Source organism: Mirounga leonina, unplaced genomic scaffold, assembly GCF_011800145.1.
Source record: "Mirounga leonina isolate KUSES-001 unplaced genomic scaffold, KU_Mleo_1.0 Mir_200, whole genome shotgun sequence".
Taxonomy (NCBI): Eukaryota; Metazoa; Chordata; class Mammalia; order Carnivora; family Phocidae; genus Mirounga; species Mirounga leonina.
The window spans coordinates 23,999,797-24,018,064 of record NW_023270503.1 but is presented as its reverse complement, the minus strand read 5'-3'; the positions used below and the strand labels follow the sequence as shown (position 1 = coordinate 24,018,064).

The 18,268-nt window shown below is 58.6% G+C and overlaps 2 protein-coding genes across 9 annotated transcripts in view; both read right to left on the bottom strand.

The window, feature by feature from the left end:
• Window positions 1-589: 589 nt before the first annotated feature.
• Window positions 590-4,148, bottom strand: SCRN2 (secernin 2). Of its 4 annotated transcripts, none has more exons than XM_035026962.1 (8): window positions 4,059-4,148; window positions 3,520-3,693; window positions 3,112-3,293; window positions 2,328-2,527; window positions 1,730-1,945; window positions 1,426-1,591; window positions 1,156-1,336; window positions 590-894 (listed from the first exon to the last, which is right to left on the bottom strand). In XM_035026962.1, the coding sequence occupies exons 2-8, from the start codon at window positions 3,691-3,693 to the stop codon at window positions 736-738; spliced, it is 1,278 nt and encodes a 425-aa protein (XP_034882853.1). In that variant the 5' UTR covers window positions 4,059-4,148; the 3' UTR covers window positions 590-735. The 4 variants fall into 4 exon arrangements, with proteins under 4 accessions (XP_034882853.1, XP_034882854.1, XP_034882855.1 ...); XM_035026963.1 differs by having other exon boundaries at window positions 1,730-1,919; window positions 2,374-2,527; XM_035026964.1 differs by having other exon boundaries at window positions 1,730-1,796; window positions 2,374-2,527.
• A 6,055-nt stretch (window positions 4,149-10,203) lies between these two features.
• Window positions 10,204-18,268, bottom strand: part of SP6 (Sp6 transcription factor) — a 73,959-nt gene continuing 65,894 nt past the window's right edge. For all 5 annotated transcript variants that reach the window (XM_035026956.1, XM_035026959.1, XM_035026957.1 and 2 more), the window contains one exon: window positions 10,204-11,392. In XM_035026956.1, coding sequence (XP_034882847.1) covers window positions 10,204-11,334 — 1,131 coding nt within the window. In that variant the 5' untranslated portion in view covers window positions 11,335-11,392. The remainder of the gene's footprint in view (window positions 11,393-18,268) is intronic.

Below are 18,268 nucleotides of genomic sequence, written 5' to 3'. Positions count from 1 at the left end.
CCCAGGACCCTGGGATCATGACCTGAGCCAAAGGCAGATGCTTAATGACTGAGCCACCCAGGTGCCCCTGAGTATGTCTTTCATGTTGTTGGGGGGCATCTGAGGGGAAGCAAGCAGTCAAGGCAGTGGGAAGGAGTCACAGAAATACAGATCCCAACTCTAAAGAACACGTTTCTGGACCTTTCGGGAACTACCCAAAGGACTGGCCCACCTCAGGTCCCCACCTGGCTGCCTGGGCCCTGAGCGGGCCTCGCCTTGGGGAAGATGCCGTCCTCCGGGGCACATCTCACTGCCACCCTTAGGGAGTGCCCTCCCAAGGTTCAAGCCAAGGACCAAAAACCCGTGGTTCTAATTCTCCCTAAACGGTAGCCCCATATTGTGCCAGGCGTGTTCTCTTGTTCACACCCGCTCACACACCTGGGGAGACCACCTCTGCTCACACGCCCCTGCCACAAAGTTCTCCATCTAGTTCCCATCACCCAAGTGAGACGACTGCTGCCCAGCAAGACGACCAGAGGCCCTGTAGTCAGCTCAGGGCTGCCCTTTGCCCTCACTTGGCTCTCCCATCCCCGCTAGACCTGGGATCATGTTCACTGAACAGCGAAATAACATACTTTATTAAGGCAAAGGCCGAGCTGGCCGCCCTGAACAAGGCTGAGGGGAGTGAAGGGCTTGTGCTGATCCTGCTGCGCCGGGGGTCCTGTGCCCGCCCCAGGCCAGGAGGCGCTGTGGCGCTCAGGCATACACCTGGCTCTCCCTCTCCACAAAGGCCTGGAAGAGGGTGCCCAGCTCCTGGGGCGGTGGGGCCCACTCCCCGGCCAGCAGTCCCCGCACAGCCTCCAGGCCTTCCTGCTCCAGATCCTGCTGCTTCTGCCGGAGCTGCTGCCCCCGATCCTGCCCAGGAAAGGTGGAGATGAGTCCCCAGGACAGGCTTCCCTCTGGATCCGGGGGAGATCCCTGCCATCTCCCACAAGCAGGCGAAAGGACAGGGTCCCCGACATTTTCCTGGGCAGCTGGCTTTGAAGGCAGAGACTCCTCTCCCCAACTCTAGAGTCTCTCCTCCACTCCCAGGCCCCCCTCATATTTCCAGAATCCCGACTGGGGGTGGGTGAAGTGAGTCATGCCCCCAGAGTAGCCCCTCGTCCCTGGGGGTACCTGCTCACTCTCCATCAGCCCCAGAGCCACCTGGTGTCCGCAGTAGAGGGTGTGCCGGCGATCCACCTGAGTCTGGAATCGGGGCTGGGTCCGAACAGGGTCCTGTGCTCCCAAAGTGGGGGACAGCACCTGGGGGGCCTGGGCCGCCCCTGCCCCGAAGATGAAAGGTTTGAACACGGACCTAATGGGACAGAGATGGAAGGAGCGAAGGTTATTACATCCCCCACCCGGCTCGCTCTCGCCTGCCTTCCCCACCCTCATTCCCCTCACCTGGATGGGTCTGGTGTGGCGGTGAGGAAGTGGACACAGGGCCGTGTGGGGTCCCGGGGCAGGATGGACACCATGCTGGCCGTGGTGCGAAAGCCTCCTGAGTCCATGCAGATGCCACTCTCCTTGTTCCTGAGGATGCCCATCATCACCTCTGCCGTGATGCCCCCTGCGAAGGAGGACAGGCTGAGGGGGGCCCCAGGGCAGAAGGGGGACCTCTGACCTTGGGTCAAAGCCGTGGGAGAGGAGAGGGGCTGGCACTGCCGAGGCCCTCCGGCCCCCAGCCCGCCACCATCCGCTCACTGACCTCTTTGCTGCCGCAGCAGCTCCCGCCCAGCCTGGAAGCGGGCTTTGGCAGCCTCCATGCGCACAGGCTGCTGGGTCAGGGAGAAGACCTGAGCGAAGTCAAAAGTGCCCTGCCCACCCCACCAGCCCTGGGCCAGGGCGTGGGTCCGCAGCTCCGAGTGTTCGGCCGAGATGTCCGTGCCAATGCTCAACTGGTTGGAGATGTTGCGGGCCCCCTCTGTGGAGGGGGCGGGGGGGAGGGGATGGCTCATTTCTCATGAAGCACCTGCTCTGTACCAGGTGCCAAGAACATGATGGTGAAGAGAATAGTCCTGCCCTCGTGGGGAGGGCGACAGACAAAAGGATCACAGAAATAAATGTGAACTTGCAGCTGTGGTGAGTGCAATGAAGAGGCACCTGCTTGCATATAAGGGGGGAACCTGACTGCCAGGGAGTCCAGGAAGGCTCCCCAGAGGAAGTGGCAGGCTAGAGCACAAGAGGACCTAAGCAAGTGAAGGGGGAAGCAAGGGTCCTGCCCTGCCCTGCTCCCATCCCACCCCCTCCCAAGGCTGGCAAAAGGGGACACCCCCGGGAGGCAAGCCCCGGTGCCAGGCCCTCACCCTGGATCCTCTGTGCGGCCCACAGCCTCCCCGCCGTCTCCAGTACCCACGCCTCAGTCCGGTCAGCCAGCAGGAAAGTGTTGTGGTAGCAGAATGGTGCGGGGTCCTCCCGGCAGCTGCCCCCTTGCCCGTAGCGCTCCAGCAAGCCCGTGATCACGTGCAAGGCCTCCAGGGCAGAGCGGCTCCGTTCTAAAGCCAGCCTGGCACGAAGAGAGGGGCAGGGACCAGAAGGGCAGTGACGTACCAGTGGCGGGTGACGGAAGCCGCAACGGAGAGACGCAGCCCAGAGAGGCCCCCGTCACGCAGTCTGCCGACAGCGGTCGTATGGAGCGCAGTTAGGCCAGCGGTTTCCAAGTTCTGCTCTGAGGGTCCCATGAAGAGGCCCGAAACATGGTCTCAGAGAGAGAAGCGCACCGAGTCCCCCAGGCTCCCTTGAACCAGAGCTGCTCTGATTTTACAGGCTTTATACATTGGGGCTCCCTATGAGATTCCATTTGGGAAAGAACAAAAAGCACTTCTATTGAAAAAAGAAATGGGAAACCACTGCCCTATTTCTGAGCCAGGAGAGGCCCAGAAGTGGTCACACTTGGGAGCTCCTTACCAGACTGGAGAGATGGGGCCCCGGGAGAGAAGAGGAGCAGGGGCAGCCTCTCTGGGGATGGCGAGGGGGACACAAAGATGGAGGCCCCTGTGACCCCGCTTGGGGGGGGAGGGGGATGGCCTGGGTCAGTACTCAGCAGCCAGACTTCCAGTGCGTAGCGATGAGGGAGGGCAGGGTCCCCACCTGAGCAGATCCATGCCCAGCAGGGCTTCCCCCTCGCCAACTGGCTCCTTGGTCCACACTGCCTCGTTGCCAATACAGACGCCATGCTCGTTGGCGCCCATCTCAGCCCCCCACAGCCAAGAAGGGCGGCTCAGGATCACAGCGTGAGTCTTTGACACCTGTTCCACCTCAATGTAGGTGCACTGCAGGTAAGGGGGGAGAAAGGGAGAGTCCACTCACAAAGGGTTCTGGTATTCCCATTTTGCAGAGGAGGCTAAAAAGAGGCTAGGGCCAGGTTGGTAGACAAGAAGGTCATGCTCTTTCCAGCACCTGTGGCGCCTTTCCGGGCGTGAGGAGCAGAGGAGGACGGTCTTAGATGGATGCCTAGATCTGCCGGAGCTCCTGACACTTCCATAAGGCCTAACCCACCTGGAGCCGGCTCCCAGGGGCGTGAGTCCCTGCCGGTACAAACACCACCTCCTGCACTTCGTCCCGGGGCCGGTCAGAGTTCTTGGCAAAGATCACCGCGGGGATGGCCGAGGCCGGGGGTACCGAGACAAAGCAATCGCAGGAACACGGGGCATCGGGGTTCCACGAAGCCATCTGGGGAGAGGTGGAGATGAGTGCGTCCCCCTCGGGCCACCTCTCCACCATCCTGGCCAGGGCTCAGCCCCTGGGAGCCCCTCCCCCAACACGTGTCAACAGACACTCGGAGGACACTGCCGTTGGATCCGGGTGCTCAGCACCGCACACACACTCCATGCGCGGCAGAGGCACCGGCTCTCGGCCCCCGGCTCCAGGCTCGGGGCTCAGCAGGCGGGCGCAGAGCGCACGCTCCCAGGGCCCTCCCGGGAGCCCGGCCCTCGGGTGCAGTCGCGGGACCCCCTCCCTCGCCACCCAGCCCCTCCAAGAGTCTCACGCCCCCCTTCCTCTCTTCCCCCCCTCCCCCGATACGGTGTGCCCCTCACCCTCTCTCCCTCCGAGATGCCCGGCTTGGTCCCGAGCGCCACCGCCTCCGCTTCGGGTCATTGGGCGGAGGCTCCCAGGTGACCTGGAAGGCTTTGGCCGGGGGGCGGAGCCGGAACCAAGCGCGTGCAGTTCTTCTGCTTTCCACCAGGGCGCGCGCCAGCACTGCTTCTTGGAGCGGAGCGGCCTCGGAAACCGTGCTAGGCTGCCCGTTCTGGCCGGCGCCGCTTTCAGTCCGGATAAAGGCTGAGACGAAGCCAGCGGCACTTCGGATGGGGTCATCGTGGGGAGCGGGAGCTGCGGGTGGAAAGAAGCCCACGTGAAAAGAGAGGAAAGGAAAACCGGGCAGATCTGTTAGAGAGCGCGGATTGCTGGGGCATCTGGAGGAAAAAACTCAGCCACTTGTGTCCTGGTTTGAATTACAAAGGTGCGACCTACCCCCAGCCCCCACCGGGGCGTAAGATCTGTCAGATTGTCACAGGGCAGGAGGTGTAGGGATAACTTAAGTTAATGCATTTTTTTTAAACGCACATATGCTCAAAAGCCACCTGACCCCCAAAAGATGGATTCCGCCCCACAGTGCTCAAACTCCTACCAAGATAGCTTTGAAAGGAAATTTGAAAATTTCTAGTCCAAAGATTTGGTGCCTTTACATATAGTGAAACTGAAACAGCAAAGAAGTCTTGGCCAAGGGGGCACATATTGATGTGTGGGTGGACTCTGATCCCAAATGTTCTGCTTTCCGGGTCATTCTCCTCTATTAAGCCTCTCCGTAACCAGCATTTAAGCAAATGCATCTCACTCCTTTTGCTCTGTGGAGACCTCCAGGAGTGGGGACAGGAGAGATATTGCAGATTATCTACTTCTCCCACATCCATCCTGCCCATCAGTCAGGGCTGCTTCTCAGAGCTCTGGCCACAGCATCCCAGCCTGGGGTCACTCCTGGGATGGGACTGAGGCCAAGGTTTCCCCAGGAGGCAGGCTATGGGCACGTGCACCAGATAAGGCTGTTGGGGGATCTGAAATCTGAGATATTTCCTAATTGCCTATAGGTATCCAAGGCTGATTCTGAAGAGGAAGCTCTCCCCCAAGAAGATGGTCTTTACTTTCAGAAGGGGCACTGCCACTTGCGGAGAAGAATTATCTAGAAGCTGGGCTGGAGGCAGGGAAGAGCATCACCTGAGACTCAGAACACTGGCATCTCATCTTCTGCAATGGATCTGGAGTGTCTCTTTGGGCAGGTCACTTTTCCTTTGAGGGCCTCAGTTTCCCCAGTGGCAAAATGACCACACTGAACTAGTTCTGTGATTCTCAAGCACAGGTGGAGAGTGGAGGGGAGGGATTCGTTTTCAACCACACAACTCCCACTGCACAACAGAATACTTTCATACTCTGTCCGTGGACTGCCAGCAACAGCATCACCTGGAAACTTGTTAAAAATGCAGAATCTGGGGCACCTGGGTGGCTCAGTTGGTTAAGAGGTCGACTCTGGATTTCCGCGCAGGTCCTAAGATTGAGCCCCGCGTTGAGCTCCGAGCTCAGTGGGGAGTCTGCTTCTCTCTCTCTCCCTCTGCCCCCCAAATAAATAAATAAATCTTTTTTAAAAAGATGCAGAATCTTGGGCCCCACCTCAGACCTACTGAATCAGAAGCTGCATGTTAACAACACCCCGCCGTGTAAAGTTTGAGAAGCGCTGTTCTAATACGCCCTCGAGGACATCACTTGGTGGGGTGCTGGAGAGTTAATCGGGTGTCTTGAGAAACTCCATGGGTGACTCGAATACGCCCTCTACCGGGCGAAGACAGCCAGACTGTTCGATTCCCGAGATGCTTTCAAACCCGCGCTGCTAGGACGCGGAGCTGTCGGGCTCTCCAGAGCTCATGGAAAGTGAAGGCTGCTTCAGATGTGCTGTCGACGGGGAGGTGTCTTGAGGTTGCCGTCGGAGGTCATTCCAGAAGCAAACGTCAAGGCTGTGTGCTGATGAATGTGAGCACCCAGAGCGGCGGGCAGCCCAGCCGGCCCCCCTCCTGCACTTCCCCGGCCGCCCGAGGTGGGGCCGGGACTGGCCGGAGGTCAGCGTGTGTCTGCGGGCCACAGCGCCGCCCCAGGCTGCAGTTCCCGGGCGGCCTGCTCCTCCGTCACTTTCCCATTCCTGATTTCACTCACCAACCCGGGAGAGGAGGTGGCCGCTCAGAGAGGTTGTCCAAAGGGTGAGCCCACATGGCCTGATTTCCCTAATTCCTCCCTGGCCCCTCCAGGGTCGTCCCAGCCTGGGAGTGCCAGATCTGAGGGGTCAGTGGTGGCCTTGGGCTCCCGGGGGGGGGGGGGGGGTGTCAGGCCAGCCGAGCAGCATTGCTGCCAATGCGGGCCAGTGAGCAAACATCAGAGCCCCACCAAAGGCCCCCGCTAAGAATGCAGGTCAGCAGGAGGAGCTGCAAGGGGAGGAGGGGTGGCCCCAGCCCTGCCCAGACAGGCCCAGCCAGCCCCACAGCTGCCCTCCTGTCCCTGGGGGCAGCGATGGGCTACAGGAGGAAAGGGCTCCCAGGTTCCTGGGGTCTAAGTTCCACAGAACCAAGAAGACAAAAGAGGCGCCCCACGGAGTGGGGCCGACAAGAGGTCACGGGAACACAGGCCTGCCCCTCCTCCTCTGGGGCTTCTAAATCCAGGAGCAAGAGAAAGCAAAGAGCTACTCCCCCAAAACCAGTCTGCTTCCATCTGTAACCCCTAAATCAGGCTGATACCCTCCCATCCCAAAGTGGCCTTAAACTTTGTGACCCCAGATTCTCCCAAACAGGTGATGCAATGAGCCAATGTGGGTACCAGATTTGGCTCCAGGCAACTGGGTTAGGGGTGGAGTGGGGGAAACAGGAATCCCACTAGGGAAGATAATTGTGGCCAAAATGTAGGCTGGGAAGGTGAAAGAACACCCTTTTGGAGCCTGAAACTGCTCTGCTGTCAACCTGCCTAGCTTTGGCCTCTGGACTCATGAGATTTTTTTACTCATTTCACCTGCATCAGGCACCTGAGTAGCAGGCATTGGGCAGCCTGGGAGAGTATGTACAGATGGGCGTTTCTGCACATCCCAGGCCGCCCGGTGGGTCCGGTGAGGGTGCGTTGGTGCGCACTGGGTTTGTGTAACTGTGGCGAGCCCTCTAGCTGGGAGTTGCAGTAGGATCCTTCCCTCATACTTTCCAGCTGGGCCGGAGCCCATCAGATATCTTGGCTGCCTTTCATCGCCTCGTCCCTGATAGGATCATCCTGGGTGAAGAAATCGCTGTCAGTCACCCCCGCCTCGCTCACAGCCAGAGGGATCGATCACACCCCCACGGGGGCGGGGTGACCGAGCCGGGAGGCTGGTTCTCCGGGGCAAGGCAGGGAACCGGCGTTCTTGGAAGGGGAGGGCAAAGAGGGGGCTTATATGTGCGGGAGGCAGGAAATATCTAGAACCTTCTCATCCCCAGGGAGGGACAGTTAGCCCAGCTATCAACCCTGAGGGAGCTCCTCCCTCCTCCGGCACCAGCCACCTCCTGGGGAAGGGTCTGACCCTTCCATCAGCTTGGCTCTGCCCCAAACAAAGGGAGGAGAGGTTGCAGCAGGGCTGCGGGATCAAAGGAAGTGTCCACCCCACCCTGCAGCCGGCCTGGTCCTCACTGCTGAGAGACACTGAGTCAAAAATGAAACAAGAGCTGGAAAACAAATGAAGCAATGATGTGGTTGATGACTTTATTATGGCATAAAAAACACAGGCTGTTTCTTCCTCCTCCTCCCCCCCCAAAGGGGGTTCACAGCAGTTAAAGGGAAAAAAAATCCTACATTTCTCCTCTAGGGGGCTGCCTACAAGGGGGTAGACAGCCAAGCAACCTAGATCTATTAAGGAGGGGAGCAGAAGAAAACCCATCCAAAGCCCTCACCCGCACCCTTAGAGCTCAAGGCCTCCATAGGGGGAACATCAGTGTCCCCCCCTGCCGCCCCAACACCCATTCGGGAGTTCCCCTTACAGTGGTCACTGGGGAAGGCTGTCCTGGTGGCACAGGGAGGGGGTGGCTGGTTTCGATGGGTGGAGGAGAAAGGCATCCCACACCCACAGGGCCCTCCCTCTCTCCCCCTGTCTCCACCTGGCCAGGCAACCTGCGGTACTGCCAACTCTCTCCTGCCCCCAACCCTCTCGACAAGGAAAGGGACCTCTGGTTGGCATAGCAAGAGGTAGGGAAAAGAGGGAGCAAAAAGAAAGAACATTACTTCTTAAACTACCCCAGGCCCATGGTCTCTCAGGGAGAGTCACCCTGTCCCTTCTAAGAAGGGCTCCCTTCTTTGCAAACGCATATTCCTAACCAGACCCCAGACCCACTTCCCATTTAGCTCCCAGTCCTGGGACTGGGCTCCAGCATCCCCAAGGGAGGGAGAGATGCTGTGGGCCTAAGCCCTAGGACTTTGGACGGGGTGAATAAGGTGGGGTCTCTCCAGCTGGAGACCCCAGGCTCAGTAGAGAAACACACACACATGCACACACAGGTACAAACAACATGCACACACACATGCCCTAATATTAAATAAAATACCTTTTGCTTATAACTTAAAAGTCAATACACAACTAATCCTTGCATAGGGCTCTGGGTGGAGAAAGAGGGGCAAGGTCAAGGGAGGTCAGAGGGAATCTTAGGGCCTCTACCTCTAGCTTTGGAAAGGGTACTAGTTCCAGATCCTTACCCCTATCAGCTTCCTTCCCTTTGCCTGGCTCCACCCCTGTGAGGCTCTCCCCTCCCCAGTCCTCACCCCAAGATCAAAATCAGGATGTATCTCTAGCATCTAAAGAAGGGGACAAGGACAGCTTCCTGGACATCACCTCAGAAGGCAGACCCCTTCCAGTGGGAGAACACCTCCTTCATATGGAAGGGGAGTTCCCCTGCCCAGAATTGAGATGAGGAGAAAGGAGCCTCCTAACACATACTCTACAGGAGGGCCAAGGCTTGCAGGCAGCAGAGAAAGGGGAGGGGAGAGAAAAGAAAGAGTGGGCCTGAGCTTCTCAGTGAATAGAAGATGGCTGGGCAGAGGCAGAGTCCTCTTCTCTGAGTGGGGACCACTGGAGGTCCCTCTGCTGGGACACCCCACCTACTCCCCCAGGCAACCCAGGTAACCCTTTTCCTTCCATCCCTAAGGGGAAGGCAAATGATGGGGGCGGGGACCCAGGATGAGGAACTACATCAATTCTAGGGTGAGGGCCGGGGCTTCCGGTTGCCTTGAAAACCTAGATCAGGTAACAGAGGGGGAATGTGAACTATACTGAACTTTTTTTTTTTTTCCCATAAAAACCATGAGTTAAGGACTGAATCCGAGTTAGAGAGGTAAGGGGTTAATTCCTTCCATTGCCCCACCAAATCCCTTTCTCTCATTTTGGAAGGGGACTTTCTGCCCTCCCCGTCCCAGTCTAGCTCCCTCCTGCACCCCACTGCTCTCGATTCTGGCCTCTTCCCCTCTTCCTTCATGGCTCCATCAGAGTGGGTTTGGAAGGGTTAATCAGGAGGCACATCAAAGGAGTTATTTCTACAGCAACAACCCTCCCAACCAGATAGAGACCCCTCCCTAAGGGGGGACCCCTGTCTCCCCTACCCCACCTCAGCTCTCCCTCGGGAAACCATAAGGATAGAAGCACTATAAGGGGGATGAAAGGGACCTGGGCCGCAGGGCGGGTCCAGAGGCACTTTTATGTCCCGGTTCCCAGGCGCTAAGGACGTGTCCGGACAGCTACCCCCAGCGCCCGCGGCGGCCCCACTCCTCTCTGCTCCGGGGACGCGCCGTCTCTTCCAGCAGGTCCCCTCCGCCCTCCAGCCGCGGTAGGGGTACCCCACCCCAACCCCCCAGCCCGGACACAGGAGCGAAGTAGTGAGGAAGGGGAGGACGGAGGGGCATGCGCAGCTCCTCCCAGCCCAGCCAAACACATCTCGTCCAGCCCCAGAGACTAAAGAAAACCCTAGCGCCCGGTCCCCCTGACCCCGCACCACTTTTCCTCCCCCTCAATAAATAACCACCTTCTCCTCGGACTCAAGTCGCCCCCCAAGGGCGTCATGCCGGCGGGGGGGGGGCGGGGGCGGGGAAATCTCCTCTGATGCCCCCAGGGGAGACCAGCGTGGGGGGCGGGACGGGAGCAGCTCAGTTGGAGGGAGCCGCGCCGCCCTCGGCCTCCCGCTTGCCTTTGCCCCCGGGGGGCTCCACCGCTCCGCCGGCCTTGCCCTCGCCCGGGGCCGCCCCTGCAGCCTCCTCTTTGGCGCCCTCGTGGGTTTTCATGTGTTTGGCCAGGTGGTCGCTGCGCATGAAGACGCGGCTGCAGACCGCACAGGGGAACTTCTTGGTGCCCGTGTGGGTCTGGAGGTGGCGCTGCAGCTCGTCGGAGCGCGTGAAGCGCTTGCCGCAGAAGAGCCAGTTGCACACGAAGGGGCGGTCGCCGCTGTGCCAGCGCAGGTGCGCCTTCAGGTGCGACGTCTTGGCGTAGGCTTTCCCGCAGCCCGGGATGTGGCAATTGTGCAAATGCTTCTTCTTGCCGCCGTCGGGCCCGCACGGAGCCCCCAGTCGCTCCGCCTCCAGGCAATTGGGGCAGCGGCAGACGGTCTGGCCGGAGCTGCGGGGCACTGAGCGCCGGGAGCCTTTGGGCCGGGCTGCCCCGTCCAGACTGGAATCCAGCCCCTGGGACTCGGGGGCGGCCGCTTCCAAGGCCTTAGCCCCGTCGGGAGGCCCCAGGAGGTGCTGCCCTCCCGCGGCCGGGAGGAGGTGGTGCGGGTGTGGGTGGGGCGGCGGGGCACAAAGCTGGTGGTCTCCGACGTAGCCCCCCAAGCCAGCCTGCAGCGCCCCGGGGTGGCCGGGTGAGGTCAGCGCGCCCTGAGTGTGGGGGAGGTCCATCCAGCTGGCGCCCGGATGAAGGTCCCACCACGAGCCATCCTCAGTGCCTGGGTGAGTTGGCCGGAACCACGATTCGTAATGGTGTGACATGTCCGGCTGCAGGAGCTTGGAAAAGGGTCCCGGGGCCAAGGGACTGTCGCTTTCCAGGTCCTCGCAGGTTACCCGAGAGGAGGCCCCCGGCAGCTCATAGCCCTGTGAGAAGTCCACCTCAGGGCCCAGCGGGAGGCTCTGCAGCTCTCCAGGCTGCAGCGGGGAGGGGTAGTCCCCGGCCTCCGGGCTCGTGTGGCCCTGGTATGTTTGGAGAGGCTGCAGGTCGAGGCGCGGCGGGGAGGCGTGGGGCGCGTCCGTGTGCTGGCTGCCCAGAGAGCCGCAGACAGCGGTTAGCATTGCCGGGATCCGGGGTGGGGTGAGGAACAGGGATGGTCAGGGGCACCTCAGGTGGGACCTAAAGGAGGCAAAGAAGAGGTGAAGTGAGTAAAGTAACCAACTCACTTTTAGTCCTGACCCAGATCCCCTCGAAGTGCTCCTCTGCGGCTGGACAGCAGGTGAAAAAGAGGAACACACCTCTGAGTGGAGACTAAAGACCAGTAAACAGAATTTGGAAGTGCTAGGAAGGGTTGAGAGTGTGAGGGTCTCAGCCAAGGGGGGAAGTTGACCTTCTGCTAGCTGATCCCTCCTACCCGACCCAGCTCATCCTGAGAGTTGGGCTGGTCCCAGGCTGGTGGGTCAGATGCACCTACAGTACAGTGCTAGAACCATCCCCACCCCGGGTGCCCAGGCCAGCACAAAGAGCGGTGGCATTTACCCCCTGCAGACCGGCCGCCACCCCCAGTGGAGAGGGCCTAGACCCAACTCTGCTTCCCTAGTTTAACTCAGGACACAGATGAGGAGAGGGTGGTGGTCTGTTTCTGGAACTCAAAGCTTGAGGTGACTTGACTTTCCAAAGCCCAAAGCAAGTTCTGAGATATTGGAGAAAGAGACCTCATTCCATCCCTGAGGCATGTTCAGTGAGGAAGAGCATTTCACTGTTCTGTACCATTCGCCTCAGCTCTCTGCCTGCCCGGCTTGCCAGGGCCCCACCAAACCCATGCCTGGCCCCCACCCCTTCCCCTCAGGCAGGGACTTCACCTCCCTGGGGGGCAGCCACAGTGCCAGTTCCCAGAGAAAGTTAAGCCTCCTCTCCTGTCCTGACCCACACAGGCGCCAGCCGGCTGTCTGGAGGCTACCCATGCCCTCCTCCAATCTAGGGGAGACTCAGATGTGAAGCTGAGAGGAGGTCAGCTTCCCCCGAGAAGGGGGCCAGCCAGAGAAGAGCTTACTAACCAGCTCAGGAAGGTAAAATTGTCACCCCGTTAAAGGATACAGAGTGAAAGTGGGGACAGCGAAGGGCAACAAGAAAAACCAGAATCACAGAAACTACGAATTACCCCAAGAGATTATAGAAAGGGGTGCATTCTAGGCATGGATCATTTTTAGGAGTTCTGCAGATGGTTCCCATATGCAGCCAAGTGTTGAGAACCACTGCTTCAGGCCAACCCTCTGATTTTAAAAAAGAAACAGAGGCAGTATTCGGAGAAGTGACTTGAACAGACATTCATTTACTTGTTCAATCAACCGATATGGACTGTATGTACCTCTGTGAACCAGGTCTCTGGACTCCCCGTCTGTTACCCTTTCCCTAAACTGTCAGCAACCTAAAGACATCCACCCCGTTCTTAACCACATTATCTTTCCCTGCCCCGGTACTTCAAGTGCAGAGTTTGTGTGCCTGGCCTCCTCTGATGGTGGGGGAGGAGGTGCGGTGGGTTAGGCCAGGGGCTTCTTCCCACAGCAGGGCTGACCCTACCACCTTTGGCCCTGGTAGTTTGGGGGGGGAGGGGAACTGGGGCGCCTACTCAGGCTCCAGCTGCCTTACCACAAGAAAGGAACAGGGTGAAGCAGCAGGAATGGAGCCTCAGGCCCAGGCGGGGCGGCCCAGAAGGGGCTGGGCGGGAGCAGCGAGGCCTGGGACCCTAATAGCTTTTAGTGTCTGGGAACTGCCCCAGGGACTAGGGGGTGGGGACGCTAACGACCCAGGCTCCAGAGTGGCCTCTCCCGACGCAGAGCCAGGGAGTCCAGCCCTGGGATGCAATGGCCTGCCTGCAAGTTTTCGGGACAGCTGGACACACACTCTCGGCTTCCCGCTCCCCAACGCAGGAAGCCGGGTAGAGACACCCTTCTAACCCCCTTCCGCCGTCTCCCTCTCCCGATCACCGGCGCTCAGGTGGTCAGGACTTCCGTACTCCCAGTCCTCAAGGTTCCAGTCCTCCGGTTGTCCCAGTCGCTCCAGTTTCCCCGGTTTTCAGCCTCCTCGGTCCCTCGTCTCGCCCTTCCGCCCAGTTGTCGCTCGGCCGGGACTCTAAGCCCCTCGGATTCTTTAGAACCACCTCCCCCAAGGCCACCGGAGGCTGCGGCGAGTTCGGGGCGCCGAGAGGATCTTTCCGAGAGGATCCCCGGAGCGCGCACCCCTCGCCGCCCCGACCCTGGCTCCTACCTCGAGGCTGCGCTCGGGCTCCGGGCACCGCAGGCTGGCGCGCTACCGACGGGCGCTCATGGGCCCTGCGCGCCGGCGGGCTCTCCAGCGGCGAGGGGCAGGAGCCGAAGACGAGCGCGGGCCGCGACCAGACCCGGCTGCGGGCGGCGGAGGAGGGGCGGAGGGCCGGCGGGAGGGCGGAGGGCGGGCGGGAGCCAGGGAGCGAGCGAGGGAGCGAGGCCAGCTCCGCCCGTGACTCACCCGCGCTCTCTGCCTTCATCCTCTGCCCTGCGCTCCTTTTTCCCCGAGTCCGCGGCCCCGCCCACCTCACCTGCCGCCGCCTTTAACCCTTGCGGGCTCGGCCGGACGGGAGGCCCGCGCGGCCGGGCCGGCGGAGAGGGGGCGGGCTCGCTAACTAGGTCGCCTCCCGCCCCTCCCTCGCCCCTCCCCGGCTCCTCCGCTCCTCGGGCGGGGGTCCTGGGCGGAGCGTTTCCCAGGCTCCGAGACCCGCCCCTCGGGTGCAAAACTGCCCCGGAGCCAGCTGAGTCTGCCGGGGGACGCGGGACTCAGACCCTGGGGGCCTGGAGAAGGGGGCGCGTCCTCGGGGCGATTAGGAGCGTCCCTTGGGCGGCGATTGCTTCCTCCGCGCTCGAGCCACCCGCCCGGCCGCGCGGCGCTGCCCCGGGTACCGAGAGGAAAGGGAAACGACTGAGCGCCAAGGATGTGTCCGGTCTACCCCAGGCCTAGGCCGTGAGAACTTTGGGCTGCCGCCCTCTTTCACCATTCGCCCCGCGCCGCTTCTCTCCGCCACCACCATCCTCCCCCGGCCTTTTCGCCCCGGCTTTCTGCCTCTTCCTCTCCGGTCACTCGCCTTTTTCGGGTGGCCTCCTCTTCTCCTCTGCCCACTCCCCTGCTCCTCCACTTGCCCTGTTTCCCCCTGCCTGCCCCTGTTCGTCTCCCAGGCCCCCTTCAGGTCTCACTCCCCATCTCCCCTTGGGCAGCAACCCCAGCGCGTCCTAAGTCCATCTTTCAAATACGCGACCCCCTCGGTCCGGGAGCTGCTCAGCCTCCGTACGCCCTCCACCTTTGCCCCCTCCTGCGCACCCGGCTCTGAAAGTTGGGGCAGGCGCCAGAATGGCCCTGGGAAGGGACACTTCTGGAAAGAATTGATCGACCCATTGGCCACGATTCTCACCTGAATGTCTAAACCCAAGGTTCTGAAGTTTGGGGAAGAATCTGGGATTCCTTTAAGGAAAACAAATGCACATACATAATGCACCATTCTGGCAAAATTTCAGGGCGCTCACGGCGCCCACCGAAAAACCTCTCTCCAGGTCCCAGTTGGTGGAGATAGCAAGCGCGGGTGGCGGAGAGGAGCTCCTCCTCCTCCTCGCCCGCCTGGCCTGTGCACCCGGGGAGTCCGATGCTCCCTTCCCGATCAGTGCCTCCTCCCCGCCGCGCTGACCTCCCGAAGTGACTCCTTTCTTGCAGGGGAATTCTGATCGATTTCCATATTTTTTTTTTCTTTGCGCTGTTTGGCTTTCCCTACGCGCTCTGCCATCGGCTTTTTAAATTTCGTTTTTTGTCTTGACAGTCTATCACGCACAGCAGGACCAGAATTAAGGATGATTCAATCTCACCTCTATAGCCTCGATTTCCATCACCATCGCTCTACACGGCTCGAATTTCCGTTGGGGACGTTCTCGAAGTGCCACTACAAAACGACTAAACTGAATCCACAAGCCCCTTGAAAAGCAGCCTTTGCCTGCATAGTTCCCCACCACCACCACCAAACACACACGGTCTTATATCCAGAGTCAATGTCTGATTCGTCGGTTTGTCTCCCTCTGTTCTAAGACTCAATTTCTTCATCTGGGCCACCTGAGTTCAAGTTGGGAGACTTTCCCGGGGCTTAAAGTAATTGCTGTACCTAAAATACTTAGCCCCTGGGTCCCCCGGTAAGCTCACAGTAAAGGGAAGATGTTGTTATAATCATTAAATAAGTGGGGTTCCCAGCAAATGTTTATTGGATTAAGGTATATTCACAAGATCTTTGGACTGGAAGTTGGTGGACCTAAATTCTCGCCCCGGCCCTGGACTTGCTAAGCTGATCTGGTGGGTCAGGTTGCTCTGAGCCTCAGTTTCCCCCTGGGTTAGAATGCAGTTAGAGCAGCTGCCCTGCAGGGTAAAAGACAGGCGCTTGGGAAGCCTGGAGGAGCTGTGGCAATGTCCGGGATTGTACTTTCTGATCAGTGGCATTTCCTTCTTCCGGACACTCAGACCCCAGCGATGTAGGTTCTCAAGCACTGCTCTGGATCTTTGTGGCCACTGCCACATTGACAGCTCTCTATCGACATGGTTTTATCTCTGTTCACAGCCACATCCAGAACAGAGCCTGTGACTCAGGCCCCTGTGTTAAGTCTGATTTGACCCATAGGCATTCTCTGCCTCCTTCCTCCCTGCAGCCCACTGGCCTCTGGCTATTCCTGAAGCTACTGCTCTTAAGGGATCTAAGCAGGGATCTGAGTCCCCCCCATCCCATTTTTTTTTCTAGGCACCAGATTATCTTATCTTCCTGGCTCCTTCTGCTCTTTCCTTGGAAAGCAACAGGGAAAGGGGTCCAGGCCCCGGATGGTAGACTTCCCACCCCGCTTTTATCCCAGGTCCCCTTCAACCCCACCCAGCCCTGACTGGCAGCCACCTAGGGTTCCCAGGAGCAAAGACCCTCCATCTGCCTGTGGTGCCTAATACAGTTGTCTCAGAAAACCCAGCCATCCTGCTTTCCTGTCGTGCCTAGCATTCTGCCTCTGACTCAGGGTGCTATCTTTCTTCCAGGTCCCCCTCTACTTGCCTTCTTCTGATTCCAGTCCTTTCCAATTTTCCACTTGCCAGATGGTTTCCTACTAAACAGTGCCCCTGGTCTGACGTTGACTTGACTGCCAATATCACCACTGCCCAGTATTCTTATGTCTTCTCAAAATTGAGCAATGCTGCCCACCTCATCTCCCACACAAACTGAGATTTTGCCCAGGACTTGGACCATTTCTGGTCTTTCTCCCTCATTTCCCCAAAGGGGTAAATAGATTTTGCCACAAGTGTCCAATCCTGCCACCCCTCTTCTCACACCTCATTTATACTCAGCAATCATTCTGCACCTGGAGCAGGTTAGTCTCCTACTCAAGACCACCATTTATTTACTGAGCATCTACTATGTTCCAGGTACTTTACACAAATATCATGAGGGGCACCTTAGTGGCTCAGTCATTAGGCGTCTGCCTTTGGCTCAGGTCATGATCCCAGGGTCCTGGGATTGAGTCTGCATCAGGCTCTCTGCTCAGCCAGGAGCCTGCTTCTCCCTTTCCCTCTGCCTCTCCCCCTGCTTGTGCTCTCTCTGTCTGAAATAAATAAATAAAATCTCTAAAAATGATATCTGTTTTGGGGGCGCCTGGGTGGCTCAGTCGTTGGGCGTCTGCCTTCGGCTTGGGTCATGATCCCAGGGTGCTGAGATCGAGCCCAGCATCGGGCTCCCTGCCCAGCAGGGAGCCTGCTTCTCCCTCTCCCACTCCCCCTGCTTATGGTCCCTCTCTCACTGTCTCTCTCTGTCAAATAAAATCTTTTTTTTTTAAGATTTTATTTATATATATACTTATTTATTTTTAAAGATTTTATGTATTTATTTGACAGAGAGAGACACAGCGAGAGAGGGAACACAAGTAGGGAGAGTGGGAGAGGGAGAAGCAGGCTTCCCGCCGAGCAGGGAGCCCGATGCGGGGCTTGATCCCACGACCCTGGGATCATGACCTGAGCTGAAGGCAGACGCTTAACGACTGAGCCACCCAGGCGCTCCCTAGATTTTATTTATTTATTTGACAGAGAGACACAGCGAGAAAGGGAACACAAGCAGGGGGAGTGGGAGAGGGAGAAGCAGGCTTCCTGCAGAGCAGGGAGCCCGATGCGGGGCTCGATCCCAGGACCCTGGGATCATGACCTGAGCCGAAGGCAGACACTTAACCGACTGAGCCACCCAGGCGCCCCTCTGTCAAATAAAATCTTAAAAAAATATATCTCGAATTCTCATGGGCATGCCGCAAAGTTGTTATTATTGTTCCCATTATACAGATGAGGAATTCTGCCAAGGATCAAAGAAGTTCAATGACCTGCTCAAGATTACAGAACTATTAAACGAGACAGAGAAGGAAACTGAGTCCAGATCTGTCAGGCTCCAAAGCCCTGTTCTGTCTGCCACTCCATCTGGCCTCGCTGGGGCAGCAGCGCTGCTGGGCCCCGGGAGTCCGGCTCCCCTAAATGCTGAAGGTAAAGAGGATAGCATTCTTCAGCTGATGTCCAGATCAAAGCCATCCATGATCCTGCCTTTAATAGGACAAACTGGTCCCATCTTGGATTGCTGGGACAAGCCACAGCTTTATCTGTGGCCCTTTCTAAACCTCAGTTGTCCTTCTATGGAGACCGCGCTAGGAAAATATCAAAGCTGGTCTGCCTATAAAAATGGTCTTGTGCAAGTCCTCATTTTACTGGTAGGAAAACTGAACCCCAGAACAGGGAGGCAAGTAGCTCAAAGTCATCGGAAAGTTAGAAGCAGAGCAGGGCCCAGAATCCCAGTCTCCTAATTCCTGGTTGTTCACTCTTCTTCTCCACTTCCCACCCCCACCTTCAGGCTGCACTTGGAAACCTGCAAACTAATGATCCTGGACACCAACACATTCCTCCTTTCCGTCCCTCTTCCTACCCTGCCCTCCCATGTTCCTAGGAAACTGGACAGAATCCAGAGCTGGGGCCAAAATGGTTCTC